Genomic DNA, 17634 nt, shown 5'->3' with positions numbered 1-17634 from the left:
ACATTAGCCATTAAGTTCACAAACAATGCTCTTTGTTTAATCCCGAATGACCTTTGACAAATCCCATGATTCCTTGCATTTATCGAGATACCAAACTCGCTTATTCCATGGCAGCATGAAGTGTAGATGGATCCCAACGTCGTGTGGGTTTGTAGGTTAATTGGCCTCTGTAAAATTATCCCTAATGTGTAGGGAGTTGATGAGACAGTGGGTCAACATAGAACTTGTATGAAAGGGTGATTGATACAAGACTCCAACACTTCCCCCATTTGTCAATGACAGACCCACTAGATATCCAATACAGCATCTTTTTGAAATACCACACTCCACTTCTCCAATACCACACTCATTACACAGTGACAAACCCTATCTTTCCAATACTGCAACCATTATACAGTGACAGACCCGCACTCTACAATACTGCACCCGTTATACAGTGTTGTCACCACATTCCAATATTGACTGTTGCTCTCTACAGTGCTTTCAGAAAGTATTCAGACCCCTTCACTTTTTCCACATTTTGTTAAGTTACGGCCTTATTTTAAAATGGATTAAATTCATTTTTTTTAATCATCAATCTACACACAATACCCCAGAATGAAGAAGCGAAAACAAGTGTTTAGAAATTTTTGCAAAGTAATTAAAAAGAAATAACTGAAATATCACATTTATATAAGTATTCAGACCCTTTGCTATGACACTCAAAATTAAGCTGAGGTTCATCCTGTTTCCATTGATTATCCTTGAGATGTTTCTACAACTTGATTGGAGTCCACCAGTGGTAAATTAAATTGATTAGACATGATTTGGAAAGGCACACACCTGTCTATATAAGGTCCCACAGTTGACAGTGCATGTCAGACCAAAAACCAAGCCATGAAGATGAAGATGAAGATGAAGATGAAGATGAAGATATTGTCCGTAGACCTCCGAGGCAGGATTGTGTCGAGCCACAGATCTGGGGAAGGGTAGAAAACAATTTCTGCAGCATTGCAGGTCCTGAAGAGCAAGAGTGGCCTCCGTCATTCTTAAATGGAAGAACTCTGGAACCACCAGGACTCTTCATAGAGCTGGCCGCCAGGCCAAACTGAGCAATCGGTAGAGAAGGGCCTTGGTCAGGGAGGTGACCAAGAACCCAGTGGTCACTCCGACAGAGCTCCAGACTTCCTCTGTGAAGATGGGAGAACCTTCCAGAAGGACAACTATATCTGCAGCACTCCACCAATCAGGCCTTTAAGGTAGAGTGGCCAGACGGAAGCCACTCCTCAGAAAAAGGCCCATGACAGCCTGCTTGGAGTTTGCCAAAAGACACCTAAAGGACTCTCAGACCATGAGAAACAAGATTCTCTGGTCTGATGAAACCAAGATTGAACTCTTTGGCCTGAATGCAGGTCTTGGCAGGTCTCATCACCTTTGGCAGGTCTCATCACCTGGCCAATACCCTACCTACAGTGAAGCATGGTGGTGGCAGCATCATGCTGTGGGGATGTTTTTCAGCGGCAGGAACTGGGAGACTAGTCAGGATCGAGGGAAAGATGAATGAAGCAAAGTACACAGATCCTTGATGAAAACCTGCTCCAGAGCGTTCTGGACCTCAGACTGGGGCAGAGGTTCACATTCCAACAGGACAACGGCCCTAAGCACACAGCCAAGACAACGCAGGAGTGGCTTTGTGACAAGTCCGTGAATGTCCTTGAGTAGCCCAGCCAGAGCCCGGACTTGAACCCGATCGAACATCCCTGGAGGGACCTGAAAATAGCTGTGCATCGACATTCCCCATCCAACCTGACAGAGCTTGAGAGGATCTGCAGAGAAGAATGGGAGAAATTACCCAAATACAGAAATTACCCAAATACAGCAAATGGAGACATTTGCTTGTCTCTAAATACAGGTATGACAAGCTTGTAGTGTCATACCCAAGAAGATTTGAGGTTGTAATCACTGCTAAAGGTGCCTCAACAAAGTATCGAGTAATGGGTCCGAATACTTATGTAAATGTGATATTTCAGTTATTTCTTTTTAATTACTTTGCAAAAATTTCTAAACATCTCTTCTCGCTTTTTTATTATGGGGTATTGTGTGTAGATTGATGATTAAAAAAAAAGAATTTAATCCATTTTAAAATAAGACTGTAACGTAACAAAATGTGGAAAAAGTGAAGGGGTCTGAATACTTTCTGAATGCACTGTTTATGGAGCTCCCCCTCTGAACTCCAAACTCCCTATGACTGGGTCTTGCAAAGACGTTGGAGGATACCAGTTGGTTAATTAGCTACAGTGTGTAGGTGAGTGGCAGATTCTGGGGGGAGTGGTTGAGAAAGTGTGGAGAATACAAAAAAATGAGATTAATGTAGGATTCACGCAGATGGGGCGGCACAGTGGCACATCAATAGAGTTGCTTCATTACTGCGCCAGAGACCCAGGTTCGATCCTGACTACGGGTGCTGTCTGTATGGAGTTTATACTTCCTCCCTTTGATCATGCGAGTTTTCTCCGAGTGCTCTGGTTTCCTTCCATACTCAAAAAACATACATGTTTGGAGGTTAATTGGCTTCAGTAAAAATTGTAAATTGGCCATAGTGTGTAGGATAGTGCTAGTTGGCAGGGTGATCGCTGGGATGAACAGCCTGTTTCTGCACTGTGTGCCTAAAGTAAAGTCTAAAGATGAGTGATTGATGGTAAGTGCAGCCTCGATGGTTGAAAGGGTTGTTTCTGCATCATACGTTTTATATCATATCATATCATATATATACAGCCGGAAACAGGCCTTTTCGGCCCTCCAAGTCCGTGCCGCCCAGTGATCCCCGTACATTAACACTATCCTACACCGACTAGGGACAATTTTTTTTTTTACATTTACCCAGCCAATTAACCTACATACCTGTACGTCTTTGGAGTGTGGGAGGAAACTGAAGATCTCGGAGAAAACCCACGCAGGTTCACGGGGAGAACGTACAAACTCCTTACAGTGCAGCACCCGTAGTCAGGATCGAACCAAACCTGAGTCTCCGGCGCTGCATTCGCTGTAAAGCAGCAACTCTACCGCTACCGCTGCGCCACCGTGTCATAAAGTCGCAAAAGGAAGATTAGTGACAGAGTGGTAACTAGTAGACATGAAGGAGTCATGGTGGTGTCGGCCGAGTGGGAGTGGAAAGGGTGTGCCTGAGAGTGATGCCATAAAGAAGACGTGAAATCTGAAATACCAGGGGAGATGAGAGTAGAATACAAAATGCCAGAAATGCAAGATCACAAGACTTAAATGGCTGGTTATCTAAATTATTGGATCCCGAAGGCTGTGATGTGCCATGTTGGAAGGTGAGATGATGTTCCTCAAGCTTACGCAGAGCTTTATTAAAGCAAAATTGGAGTGGAACGAAGAACTAAAATGGCAGCATGGGCAAGTTGTGTCAAAGGGCCTGTTTCCATGCAGTAGGAATCAAGATCACCTTGATATTGGTAGTGCCATGTACCAAGACGCTGTGCAAAATCTTGTTTTGGGTGCTATCCTTGCAAATCATGCCGTACACAGATACAACAGGTTGTGCAAAGAGAGAAAGACTAGAGTGCAGAATATAGTTTTATAGCGTTAGTGTTAGTTACAGAGAAAGTGCAGATAACAAATATGAAAGGGCCGTAATAAGATTGGTGGGGAGATCCGGAATACACCTTTAGCTTATAAGAGCCATTCAGTAGACTGATAACAGCAGGGAAGAACTGTTCCTGAAGTGCGGTTCGCACCTTCAAGCTTTTGTATCTTCTGCCTGACGGTAAAATGGAGAAGAGGGAATGACCAAGGTGTAAGTGGTCCTTGATTGTATTGGCTGTTTTTCTGTGGCAGCCGGGTGCAGATGGAAGCTGGTTTGTGCGATGAACTACACCGCATCCCTGCAATTTCTTGCGGTCTGGGGGAGCGGTTGACAAAGCAAGTTGTGATGCATTCCAAGTGGAAGCTTTATACGATGCTTCTACAGAAATTGTTGAGAGCCATTGGAGGAGTACCACATCTCCTTAGTTTTCTTGGAAGCAGAGATGTTGCAATGCTTTTTTGGCTCCAGTGTCAAAGCAGTTGATCCAGGGCAAATTATTGGTGATATTTATGTCCAGGAACATGAATCGCTCAACCATCTTCATTTCACTGATGCTAGAGGGAGGCATGTACACCACCTCATGTCCTGAAGTAAGCGACAAGCTCCTTTATCTTGCTAATGCTGAGGGAGAGGTAGTTGTCTTGCCACCGTATTACTAAGCTCTCTATCTGCTTCTTGTCCTCCATCTCGACATTGTTTAATGTACGTCTGCCTCAGTCATATTGTCCGCAAACTTGTAAATGGAGTTAGAGCAGATGTTGTCCACAGTCGCGAGGGTGTATCCTTGCAGACAGATGGAGGCATAATGCAGTGTCAGCCAATCTGGATTGCTTCCTTCATCCAGAGGAGACCATGCTGATGGGAATGGGTGCAGGACATTCCATTGGAAGTGTAAGTGGTTCACTGCTTCATCTGAAAGGAGTGGGTGGGTCCCTGGAATTCAAAGGGCAGGTCAAAGGCCACCCCTATACTGTCATGAGAAGGGAAGCAATAACTGGCGGGATGGAAGAATGGAACAGAGATATGCAAAAGGAAATGGTCTCTGAAATGTTCAAAGGAGAGGTTAGGAGATTAGGTATCCCATGGCTGATTATATGATTGGAGACAATCATTTAAAACTGAGGTATTTAGCAACAGCTTCTTGCAGCAGTGGTCAATCAATGGAATCCTCTACCCTAGAGGGTTGTGACTGTCAGATAATAAGGGGTTTAAGACAAAGTATATGCATTTTTGAAAGGTCAGGGAAGTGAGAGACTATCGCAGAACTGGCAGAGAGAGGGAGATGAGGCCTGGGGCAGATCAGCGATGATCAAATTGCCTGGCGGGTCAGGTTTGAAGGCTGGATGGCTTATTCCTGCTCCTATGTTCTAGTGTTGTGCAGAGAACACCTGCCCTTTTACTTCCAAAATGCTGGGACCCAAGCCTTTCCTCCAAACTAGTGAACTGCATCTGGTGCTCGTGGTGTGGCCTCCTCCACACCAGGAGAACCAAAAGCTTCCATCCAGTCCACAGGGGATTTATGGACTTTCAGTTGCCTGTCACTTTAACCCATACTGACCTGCCTGCCCCTTCACTGTTATGCATGTGGAAAAACTCCTCATCCTCCCACTCAAGACAACACAGCCTTCAAGACTCAACCAGTCATTCCAGCATGTCGGAAGGACCCACAGATGCTGGTTTATACCAAAGATAGGCAAACTCACTCTTGTGTTTTATGCCCGACCTATGAAGGCATAAATACCATCTGCCAAGGACTCTCTTTTCATAACATTCCTGCGGCTCCTATCATTTACTGGATAATGTCCTCCATATTTGACTCCACTAAATGAATAAACCCTACATTTGTCAGGATTAAATTCTATCTATAATTCTCCAGCTGATATTTCTATTTTGTTGTAGTCTTTGACAACCTTCCTCACTTTGTATAATTTCTCACATTTTCAGAATTCAGTTCCTTTCTCCCTGGTGTTTCAGATTTCACTTGTCTTCTCCTATTTACACCACCCAGAAATAGCCATGCTGCTTTTTCAGCTGACACTGCCAATCCTTGTGTTACTCAGTCTTTTCGTTACCACTCCCTTTAGTTCTCCCCAGCCCTTGACTTTTTCTCTGCAAAGTAAAGCTTGCCCCATTTCTAAATGTCACCTGTTCTGATGAAAGGTCATTGACCTGAAATATTCGCTCTGTTTCTCTCTCGCCAGTTGATGTCTGACCTGCCGAGTAATCCCAGCTTTTTGTGTGTTTTATGTTTCTCATAACATATTAAGTGATTACTACTGAGAAATAACCCCATGATAACAAAATGCACTAGTTGCCCTAGATCACAAAATAACAAATTCATTATTAATCTTTAATCTTTAAGAAATAGAAACACAATCACAAACCAAGGTATTCATTTTTGTTAACAGGTTCAGGAAGTGGTGAAATAAGACAGGAATTCACCATTGGATATTTGATAAGATTACAAATAAGGGGCATATCGAGAGAGATATCCAACAGTTATCAAGCCCTGTATTCCCTAAAAGAGTGGGGGTTCAGTATATGAGAGTGTGCGTGAGATTAAATGACTTCTGTGTATAATGAAAGTAAGAGGTAGGATGAGACCAGAAGCTAAGATTGGGAGACATCCCACACATAAGATTAGATGCATACATTGCAAGTAAAGGTGGAAAGAATTGTAAAAGGGAATGACATCTCGTGCTTGCAAACAAGATCAAGAACACAGCTCTTTTGTAAATACTGTGCATAAATAGATGGCGCAGTGGTGCTGCTGGTAGTACTGTTTAAATCACAATCTCATCATCCCAGGTTCAGTCCTTAGCTCCAATACTGTGTGGAGTGTCTCTGTGACTGCAAGGGTTTCTCCTGGGTGCTCTGGTTTCCTCCCACATCCCAAACTACGTGGAAGGTTAAATGGCCACTAAAAAATTCTCCCATTGTGTAGGCAAGTGGTGGAATCGAGGGGGGAAGTTGATGGGAATGCGAGAGGAACTAAGTACCAGTGAAATGTGGAGGAGTGAGAGTGATGGGAATTCTGCAAGCGCCAGCAGTGACTTGATGGGCCAAATGGCCTGCCTCTTTGTCATTAGGAAATATGGAAATACAAGGAAGAGTATATGGGTGGCCACGATGGCGCAGCGGTAGAGTTGCAGCCTTACAGCGAATGCAGCGCCGGAGACCCGGGTTCGATCCCCACTGCGGGTGCTGTCTGTACGGAGTTTGTACGTTCACCCCGTGACCTGTGTGGGTTTTCTCCGAGATCTTCAGTTTCCTCCCACACTCCAAAGACGTACAGGTTTGTTGGTTAATTGGTTTGGTAAATGTAAAAATTGTCCCCAGTGGGTGTAGGATAGTGTCAATGTGTGGGGATCGCTGGTCGGCGCGAACCCGGTGGGCCGAAGGGCCTGTTTCCGTACTGTATCTCTAAAACTAAAACTAAAGCATGGCCAAATGTATTGTAAGCGTGCAAGTGACAGATACAGGTGATGTTGTAATTGCAACCTTGAAATGTCACATTTACTACAGAGCTCCTGTTCCGCACATTAAAGGACAGCAATAAAGTACCAAGGATTCAAAGGAAAAAATAAATCAAGGGGAGGAATTAATTGGATTCAAAAGATTAGAAAAGATAATTGAGAAGCTAACCACATTAAATATAGTAAATCTTCCTGGACATGACTGCTTCACCCTCAGGGCTTTTTCCAAATAGTGAGAAATTGTTGATGGTTTATTCATGATCTGCCAATCATTCTCAATTCAGGAATCATCCCCCTAGTTTGCAGTATTACCAACATTACTTGAATATTCAAAGCCAGTAGAGAGAAACTAGGAAATTATAGAACCATCAGTCCAAAATCAGTTGCAAAGTAGTTGACTGAATCACTATTCAGGGTGGAGTACTAAATAAGAACAAGCGAGTGCAATTTTTTTTTCTTTAAAAAGGCAGTATAAGTCTGATAGATTTGGTTTAAGAACGATTGTTAATCATGTGAGTTTTCAATTGTTTGACAAACTTACACAAAATAATTACACAAATTCTGCCTGACCCGCTGAGGTGATCCAGCAATGTGCGTCTATCTTTCTTACACAGAAAGATGTTATTTACACAAGGGGAGCAAAGAGGCACAATGAGTAGAGCCGCTGCCTCAAAGCTCCAGCGAACAGGCTTTGATCCCGACCTCCGGTACTGTGCGTGCGCAGTGTGCATGTTCTCCCCGTGACACTATGGGTTTCCTGCCACATCCCAAAGATGGGCAGGTTGGTACGTTAACTGGCCGTTCGACATTGTCCTGGTGTAGGTAGAGTAAGGAAAGTGTTGATGGGTATGTGGGGAGAATAAAATGGGATGAGTGTGAATGGGTTTTTGATGGTGGGCACGGACTTGGTGGGCCATAGAGACCGTTTCCATGCTACACGACTCTATGGCAAAAATTAAGTGAAGGGAATTTCAGGATTGGATATAGAATTACATTGGAGGCAAGAGAGGAAGGAAAGCTAATGATCTTGTGTTCAAATTGGTGGAGTGTGACATGTGAATCTCCGGAAATGGGCCTTAAACATCACTCTTTACTTTCCCCACATATCTGTGAGTGACTCAAGTGATGGAGTGCCATGCATCTATGTTCGCTCACTATGGAGTGTTAGGGGACATGATAAAAAATGTGGATGGAAGCAGAAAGTTTCAAACAGGCACTGACAGATTAAGTGAGTGGGCAAAACTGTACCAATAAACAGCTGGCTCTGGTCTGGATGAGACGGTTCATGGACAGCAACTTACTATCTCAGTGGGGCTGCAATGCAAAGAGGTGGACATTGTGTCATGGCCATGTATAGTTCTGTCTAGACCCCTGGTTGGAACATGAAACTAAAGTGCAGATTCTGAAAACCTGAAACAGAAAATGCTGGAAACACTCGCAGGTCAGGCAGCGTCTGTGGAGAGAGAAAAACGCCATCCTAATCCAAGATGGTGCCGAAGCCAGGCTACACTGCAAGCTGGCCCCAGAAGTGGTTCTGCAAACATTCATTGCAATCGCTCCACTCTTTTAAACCTCCACTCCAACAGCAGTATTTCTTACTCTAACTATGCTCTTCTTAATCTCCCTTTAACCTGTAAACTGCGGATGGGTTGATTGTAATCATGTCTAGTCTTTTTGCTGACTGGATAGCATGCACCAAAAAAGCTTTGCACTGTACTTCAGTACACGTGACAATAATAATAAACGGAGCTCAACCCCACATCTGAACTGGGAAGAAGGGAAAACAGCAAGAGAGTGGCATTGACCGCACAACAGGAAGGATATATTGGCACAGATGAATGTAACTGGCACTAAAAGGAGTTAAATTAGAATGAGTTGCAGAGAATTGTTTACTATTCCCTTGGAAACAGGGTGCAGGAGCTTAAAATGATCACAGATCAATTAATCATAAGGCAGGAAGACTCTGATGGGTATTCTCTCTGATGGGGTGGCCCAGATTGGGGAGGCAAGATTTCACACACAGCCAGACCCACCATGGACAATGATAGCATATGTTTGCCCCACAAGGCATTTAAAAAAAATTCACAAGCCTTCCCCAAAATCTGGTCGAACGAACTTTTCAGACCAGTGATTGGTAAACTTATTTAGGTTACAGCATCATTCTAGTTTTCTCCCAAATCTGCAACAAGTGAACTCAGAGCAGGACAGGCTGGAAATGGTTGAATGGTTTACTATTATTCCCAATGCAGGCCAGAGTCAGAGCTGTAAATGTCACTGCTGTACCCGACTGTGCGTGATCTGCTGCTTCCTGGCCAGCCATCCTCCGGCAGAAAGTCTGCCCACACCAAGCATAATCGTTCTGTCATGATGTGAATGCAGAATTTTTTTAAAATCATCCAGCCACCATTCCACAGTGGCTGGAATCTAACTGACAGCTCAGCACTTAATACATTGTTGCACTCCACTCACAACCAGTTCAGGGTCCACAGAGATTAAAGCATTAAAGGCATCCATTTTTAAACAGCACTCTCCACATAATCAATCACACACAAAGAAAAACAAGTCTCACGCCGGGACTTGGCATCCATCCCGACAGACGATCACCCACTTTAGCGGTGGCTCTGTGAAGATAGCTCTACTCTCACTCTCGCCCAAGTCAGCAGGTCATGAGTTTAATTCTCGCTTTGAGCACACAAAATCAGGCTAGCACACTGCGATGCAGTTACTAAGGGTAGAGATTCTACTCGTGAACGTGAATCTGGCTCAATGTAAGCTCAAGGAATAGTGCCTCATCTTCCGTCGAGCTACTTTACAACCCTTGATACTCAATGCTGACCTCAACAGATAACCAGTTTGTGTCAGAACCTCCCACCAGTGGGAATTTCCATCATCCTCTTTTATTTCAGATTCCCAGCAACTACTATGTTCTGCATCTCGCAGTTCCAGCCTGGTTATCGTATTTCTCCCATTCAGCATCTCTACCTAAACCAGGCCAGTTTTAATTAAAAGGTATTCATCATCTTTCTTAGATATCAGCAACTGAGTCCAAGTTACCGGACAACCTTGGTATCTACCCTATCACACACATTGCCTTTAATGCTCTCCACCCCTCCCTCTCTATGCAACTTAATACATGCTCACTTTCTCACTTTCCAAGATCCAATAAAGGGACATCAACTCAACCCCTTAACTCTAGTTTTCTCTCTCCACAGATGCTGCTGATCTGCTGCGCATCTCCACCATGTTTTGGCTTTTATTTCAGAACTTCATCTTCTGCAATGTTTTTATTTTTCTTTTAAATCAAGATTTTTCATCCTTCCCGTGAGATAGTTAAATCAAAGACTGATCTGTCGAACGGACACTCTGCTGCATTCATTTCAAAGAAGAATTGCAACATGTTTTCCCCACATCTTGGTTCATATTTGTTTTCCAAATAAAATTATTAAAGCAGACTAATCATTATCTTGCTGCAGTTTAAGGTGACATGCTGTTTGTAAAATGTCTGACACAAGGAACTGCAAATACTGGTTTACAAAATAAGACCCAAAGTGCTAGAGTAACTCAACGGGTCAGGCAGCATCATTGGAGGACGTGGATAGGTGACATTTCAGATTGGGGCTCTTCTTCAGGATGACTATAGAAGGAGGGAGAAAGTTAGAAGAGAGGTGGGGTGGGACAAATCCTGGCAAGTGATAGGTGGATACAGCTGAGGGGGGGGGGGGTTTGATGGCAATTGGGTGGACAAAAGCCAGCAGTGAAAAGACAACAAAAGGCTGTGAGAAGTGGCAAGAAATATGAAGCCAGAGGCACAGATATAGTGGAAAGGAATTGGGGGGGGGGGGGGGGACAGATAGTGGGAGAAGTAGGTACGCATCCAAGTGGGACATAAGCGAGAGAGAGGAAAATGGGGTGGAGCTTGGGAGGGGTGGAAAGAATGGGGTAGTTAGTTAGGTACCTAAAATAAGATAATTGAATGTTCAGACCATTGAAATGGCTTTCTTGATTGCTACAGTTACCATTGACTGCAGTTTAACATTCTTCAATCACTGGGATGCACCCAAGGTGGTGAAAAGTGCAATGTAAGTGCGTATTTATTTACACTGGCCAACATTTAACCTTCAACCAACACCAATCACTACCACAGATTTTCTGGTCAACATCACAAGTTTGTCCAACCAGTTATATTGGCTGCCACCTAATATGAAACCACGAGCTCCCAACACAAGAACCAGGGGAGGGTGTGGTGGCACATGCAGAGGGGGAGAAGATGCTCAGCTCCCTGAACCCTGCACTTCCAGGCCTAGCCGTCATCTCACCCTGCCACCACCTCCCTGGCTGCTCTCGATTTCTCCCAAGTATGCCACCCAGCTACACTGGACCAGGAACAAAATCACTGCAGATCAGAGAGAGCAGTGCCAGAGGAGTATTGAATGGTCAAGGACAGAAGGCAACCCTTGAACCATCCTACGGTCTTTGAAGAAGCTCTCTACTACACTCCACCCACAGCTCAGCCTAGGTTTTTTGTTCCCCTGAGTGTGGATCCAATTCCCAACAGCTGAAAGTTTTAAAAAAACAAATGGCTGGAGGAACACAGCAGGTCAAGCAGTGAAGGGAAATGTGGAAGAAAATGGACAATCAACGTTTGAGGTCAGGATCCTCCATCAATTAGAAGGGTCCTGACCTGAAACGTCACCTGTCCATTTCCCCATGCCATATGCTGCCTAACCCACTGAGTTCTCGAGCGTTTTGTTTTCCACTCCAAGAGTCCAGCATCAGCAATCTCTTGTGTAGGAAGGAACTGCAGATGCTAGTTTAAACTGAAGATAGACACAAAATGCTGGAGTAACTCAGCGGGACAGGCAGCATCTCTGGAGAGAAAGAATGGGTGATGTTTCAGTCTGAAGAAGGGTTCCGACCCGAAACGTCGCCCATTCCTTCTCTCCAGATATGCTGCCTGACCCGCTGAGTTACTCCAGCTTTTTGTGTCTATCATCAGCAATCTCTTGTTCTCCCACCATCTGGGCATACCACATTCAGACTTGCTCGGAAAACATCCAACCTCCTCTCACATTTTCTATTCAAACCAATGACCATTCTTCAGAAAATAATCAAAAATAACTCTCAACATTTCTATTTGACCGACTGATTCTCCATCTTCCAATCAAGCATGAGACAGTACAGTAAAAGCACGCTGCCAAGTGGCACAGGTCCAGCTGAGTGGCAGTTGTGATTACACAAATGCCAAAAATGTATTTAGTCCTTCAATTAGGTGACTGGCCTGTATGTATATTATGATCACGATGGCTAATTAATGGTGTTGCTGTGAGAGGTCGTCCTGTTACCATGCAAAGCTTGTTGCAAACACAAGGCCGACAACAAAGGAGTCATCTTCATCCTGCGACGCTCCCGTGGATTCCACCGGTTGCCCGATGACCTTTTCTTGAGAGCAACCCAGTAGCTTGATAGCAGTTCCCCTCTTGTCCCAGGGATGCTCTGTGACTGCAATTAAAGAGCCTTTAGGGACCCCCTTCTCTCCCTCCCCGATTTCCGACACATTTAAACTTGGAATACCTACCCAATCACTCGAGCATAGAATCTGGGCTGGTGGCCTAGCTCAAAGCTGAGGGAAAGATGGCTCTGCTCACACCTCTCAGCTGATATACATCTGTCTCTCAGTAAGCACACAAACATAGAAAATAGATGCAGGAGGAGACCATTCAGCCCTTCGAGCCAGCACCACAGAGTATTATGAGGAACAGCAAAGAAAGTTCTCCTTTATGTCCTGGCCAATATTTATCCTTCAACCAATATCACGTAGAGAATGTGTAGGAAGTAACAGCAGATGCTGGTCAATGTCACGTGGGTGTTGGTTATGGGAGTTTGCTGTACCAAAAGTTGTGGTGCTGCTGCAGTCTCACACTGACCATGCTTCAAAAAGTACTTATTTACCTTAAAGCATTTTGTGAAGTCATCAAATTTGGATCAGGGGTTGTAGATTCAAATTGCTGCTACACAATACAGATTGGCTTTCACACATAATTTACTTTCTGGAGTGTGTTTGAGGGAGGAAAAGCAACACTCAGAGAACTGCTGCTCCAACAATCCAGCATCAATCCTGACCTTGGATAGAGTGGATGTGGAGAGGATGTTTCCACTTGTGGGAGAGTCTAGGACTGGAGGTCATAGCCTCAGAATTAAAGGAGGTTCTTTTAGGAAGATTAGGAGGAATTTCTTTAGTCAGAGGAGGGTGGTGATTCTGTGGAATTCTTTGCCACATAAAGCTGTGGAGACCGTCAGTGGATATATTTAAGGCAGAGATAGTTGATTAATACAGGTGTCAGAGGTAATGGGGAGGCAGAATGGGGTTAGGAGGGAGAAATAGATCAGCCATGATTGAATGGCGGAGTAGACTTAATGGGCTGAATGGTCTAATTCTGCTCCTATCACTTGTGATCTTATGACCTCAGGTGCTCTCAGTGTGCAGTTTGCATGTTCTCTCAGTGGCTTCATGGGTTTTCTCCGGGAGCTCCGATTTCCTCCTACACCCAGTCATGTGGCTTGGTCAGTTAATTGGCCACTGTAACGTACCCGACATGTGTAGCGGTATAATCTGCGGGGGGGGGGGGGAGTTGATGGGACCATGGGATGAATAATAATGGGATTAGCCTAAAAGGGGTGCCTAATGGTTGGTGTAGACACAGTGAGCCGAAGGGCCTGTTTTCATACTCTATTACTGACAAGTGGCAAGAGCTTCCTGTCGGGGGACTGGAAGCTAAATCCTTCTTGAGTTAGACATGTGTTGGATTGTTTAAATTGCCTTCCCTGCATGTACAATGTCCTTTCGACAGCCTTCCTCATTCTCAAGGACCCAGGTGAGGGATTGAAGGATCAAGTTCCAGTTTGAAATATTCACAAACTAGCAAAACAGTAGGTTCATTGGATGATAAATTTGTTCTACATGTCTTTGCCCATTGCATGTGATGAGGCAAAAAAAGAATGATGTTAAGATGGTGAAGTAAAATAATACAAAGAGGGCAAGTGATGAGGCAGAGAAAGCAGGAGGAAGCATCATGTTTCATTAAGCTTTGTTTCAAACCGAAATTGGACATTAGTAACTCATCATTGGATGAGCAGAAGATTGGAACAAGGAAGGCAATCAAATCTGGCATTTTAATGCAATTTATCCACTTCATGTGATCAAACCTTACGAAAATCAACCTCTTTGCAGGAAGCTCCGAGCGATCAAGCTTGGTGGGGGGAACAATTCCTGCTTTCCAATACATTTATGTGCATCCTTGTTTAATTCCAAAAATGGCCTTTTCTAATCCTTTGGACTCCTCCGCCAGTGGTAATAATCTCCTTCTCTATCCTTCTCTTATTTATCACTTTAAAGACCTCCATCAGATCATCCCGATTAGTCTGAGAAACACGTCCTGATAATTTAACCCTCTTTAGGTCCAATCCAATCCGGAACATTAACACAGTTTCTTTTTTTTTCTCCAAATCTAAGCAGTTAAAATTCGCGGATTTAAAACCTCAGCTAATTTTCAAAACGATTCGCCCGATTTGCCAATAACGTGGATGCCACGAGTCTCTTTAAAAAAATCAGTGTCATTTTTTAATCTCTTACAAAATCAATGACACCATCCCGCAAACAAATTAATAGCAACATGCTGAAATAAACGGCCCTGTGACTGTAGATGGACCCCGCCGTACAACGCTGCTGGGCTAAGATGTTGCAAAAACAGATACCAGTAATTGGTTACAACACAAGAGATATGCTGTGTAATACAGCTACCAGAACTGCACAGGTAAAAAGAAGTCACCGTCAATGGGTATCTCAGCAGGATGAGAAACCCCATTGCATAGTGCCGAGGTATAAATGACTGTAGATATTTAAAAGCAAGAACCCCTTTTTAGAAATGTCTACCATATAATTAAGCCCACAGCACGCTTTATTAGATCGAATCTTATTACATTAACCACCGGTAACTCGCATTTCATTAATCAACACTGTATTGCGTTGCTTCGATCATTTACATTGACACATGAAGCACAACACGCTACAAATCTGCCACTTAATCAGGTATTGTTATTTTTCACTAAGGTCAAATAAGGCTGCCGCTGAATTCTTCCCCTTTTAATGACGTTGAAACTCTGGCCACTTCCACCACCTAGACAGTCATAGCGGGAGAAAGAGACCGAAAAATAGCCCCCGGATCAGTGCAATGGAGTGGGATGTTTTAAATAACCATTAATATTAAAGGAGATCATTTTGGATCAAATAGTCACACTGACTAAACAGTACAACGGCTGGTAGGAAATCCAAGCAGGTCACTCATAAACGGTTGGAAAATATACTTCGCAGATTTGAAACTATGTCACAGGGGAAACTGAGGGACATCGATATTGTTTGTTAGTTTACCCTGTTGTCTGATGCTGGGATGGAAACTCGTCAAAAAGCAAATGATACCATTTTGAATTAATGTGGCTAAACCAATGACTTAGCTGTAATAAAATGCATTGTTCTGCCAAAGTTGCACAAGCAGCACATTCAACTGATTTCTAAGCACAATTCGTGTTTCAAAATCGAAATAAATGTTGCTTTAAAACTCTGCCACAAGCGAAATGACAATTGCATTTATCCGTTCGGTTGGGATGTTAGCAATATTTCCTGTTGCACTCCATAACGTACACACATCACCTTAAACAACTTGATCCTGCCAGATGCCCCCACCCGCCCCCCCCACCCCCGAGCCAGTGCATAATATTTTTAAACGTTCACCTGCTGCCAGTTTTCCTCTAAAGAAGGCTGCGAAGAGAAATAACCAGTGTCGTGGACAAGTTGCAGCTCCTGAAATATACTGTAATTCGCCAAAACATCCATGATGATGATGATGATGGAGAAATGGGATTGGGGGGGGGGGGGGGGGCGAGGGAAGGGGGGGAGAAAGGATAGGGAAAGGGCAAGAGAAGGGGGGGGGGAGGGGGGGGGGGAAGGGAGAGAGAAGGGGGTGATTATTGATGACAATGAAGAGCAGATCGGATCCCGCTGCAATTAGCACCCAAAAAGCAGCCAGTCTTTGGTCATCCACGCAATGCAAAGCAAACCTCTCTAAAAAAATAATAAATTGGAAAGTCAATGTCTTTGATTACAATCCTTCTGCAGACTCCGACGCTGGCAGATCTTTGGACAAGAATGGACTCGGGGACATGTGATGTCCATGTATTTCCGCATTGGCGATGCTTCTCCTTTGCAATCCTTGCTTTAATTTTTTTTTTCTCTCTCTCCCTCTCTCTTTCTCTGCCTCTTTAGCAGAACGCACCACTGGGCTGCAAAGCAAAGGGGTAAACGAGCAGGGGGAGAAACGCAGAGTGAACGCAGCCAGCTGAGGGGAGAGCGGTGGGCAGCTCCTGTCAATCACAGCGGCCACAACGCACGCTGATGTCACCGCCGACCAATGGAAGAGCCGGAGTCGGAGCGCCTCGTCGGCTCCTCCCTCGGCGGATGAAACGCGCCCGCCGATTGGCTGTCGGCGGGGCTCCCTGCTCCCTTATTTGGTATTGCGAGGGGAGTTATTTTTAGACGCCTTTATAAAGGCTGCAGCAGGGTTTGGACGACGCAGAGAGAGATGGTTAGCGCGGTGTGTGGATGCATGCAAGCAGGCAACTTCTGCAATCTAGACCCACACACATGTTTGCTAAAATAAGAAGCTGCTGTAAGTAGGCTCACAGGTCAGACAGCATCTAAAAACAGAACAGTGAATAAAGACACTGCTACAGTTTCTTTGGAGGGGCTCCTGAACTGAGCCGGGGATGAGACACTTTAAAAAAAGTTGCATTGTTCAGACCACCGTTGCCCCATCTGCATTGCGAGACCGATGCTGTGGAATGTTTGTGGGGTTAGTCATTGAGGATGCCACTTGATAATTAAAACAGCATGGAATTCCTCATCCCTGTGCTAATCTGATCACGTTTCCTGAAAATAGAATGCTTATTTCATTGGAAACCTTGGCTTTAAATGGCATTATTTGCAAATTTTATTTTTGACTGAAACCTTTTAGCTTCTTAAGCCAACAACATTTATGTGACTAGCCACCATTTTCTCACCAATGACTGATCTTCTCCTTATTTGACTCCTTTTGTTCCTTTTTTATCTCTAGCAATTGTCTGCCCATCTACAAATCCAAACCCCCTATCACATTCCAAACTTTGTCCTGCCCTGTCTGTTTTCCAGCTTTCTCTCCCCTTCTATGAGTCTGGAGAAGGGTCCTGGCTCAAAATGGTCAAGTCAATTTTATTTGTATAGCACATTTTAAAACAGCCCATGTTGAGCAAGGTGCTGTACATCAGTTCAGGTACTAAGAAACGAACATACAATGGCACACAAACATAACAGCACATACATAAACAGTTCACAGCACCCCCTCAGAGGGCCTCAAACGCTAGGGAGTAGAAATAGGTTTTGAGCCTGGACTTAAAGGAGTCGATGGAGGGGGCAGTTCTGATGGGGAGAGGGATGCTGTTCCACAGTCTCGGAGCTGCAACCGCAAAAGCGTGGTTTGCGCTTGG

General features: G+C 44.3%; 1 protein-coding gene across 1 annotated transcript in view; it reads right to left on the bottom strand.

Moving 5' to 3' along the window:
• Window positions 1-15970, bottom strand: part of LOC144596256 (Krueppel-like factor 7) — a 75283-nt gene extending 59313 nt beyond the window's left edge. Inside the window, exon 1 of the mRNA XM_078404474.1 lies at window positions 15848-15970. Within this exon, the coding sequence (XP_078260600.1) occupies window positions 15848-15949 (102 nt within the window). The 5' untranslated portion in view covers window positions 15950-15970. The remainder of the gene's footprint in view (window positions 1-15847) is intronic.
• Window positions 15971-17634: the final 1664 nt, after the last annotated feature.

Source organism: Rhinoraja longicauda, chromosome 8 (assembly GCF_053455715.1).
Source record: "Rhinoraja longicauda isolate Sanriku21f chromosome 8, sRhiLon1.1, whole genome shotgun sequence".
Classification (NCBI taxonomy): domain Eukaryota; kingdom Metazoa; phylum Chordata; class Chondrichthyes; order Rajiformes; family Arhynchobatidae; genus Rhinoraja; species Rhinoraja longicauda.
This window is presented reverse-complemented; position numbering and strand designations above follow the sequence as displayed.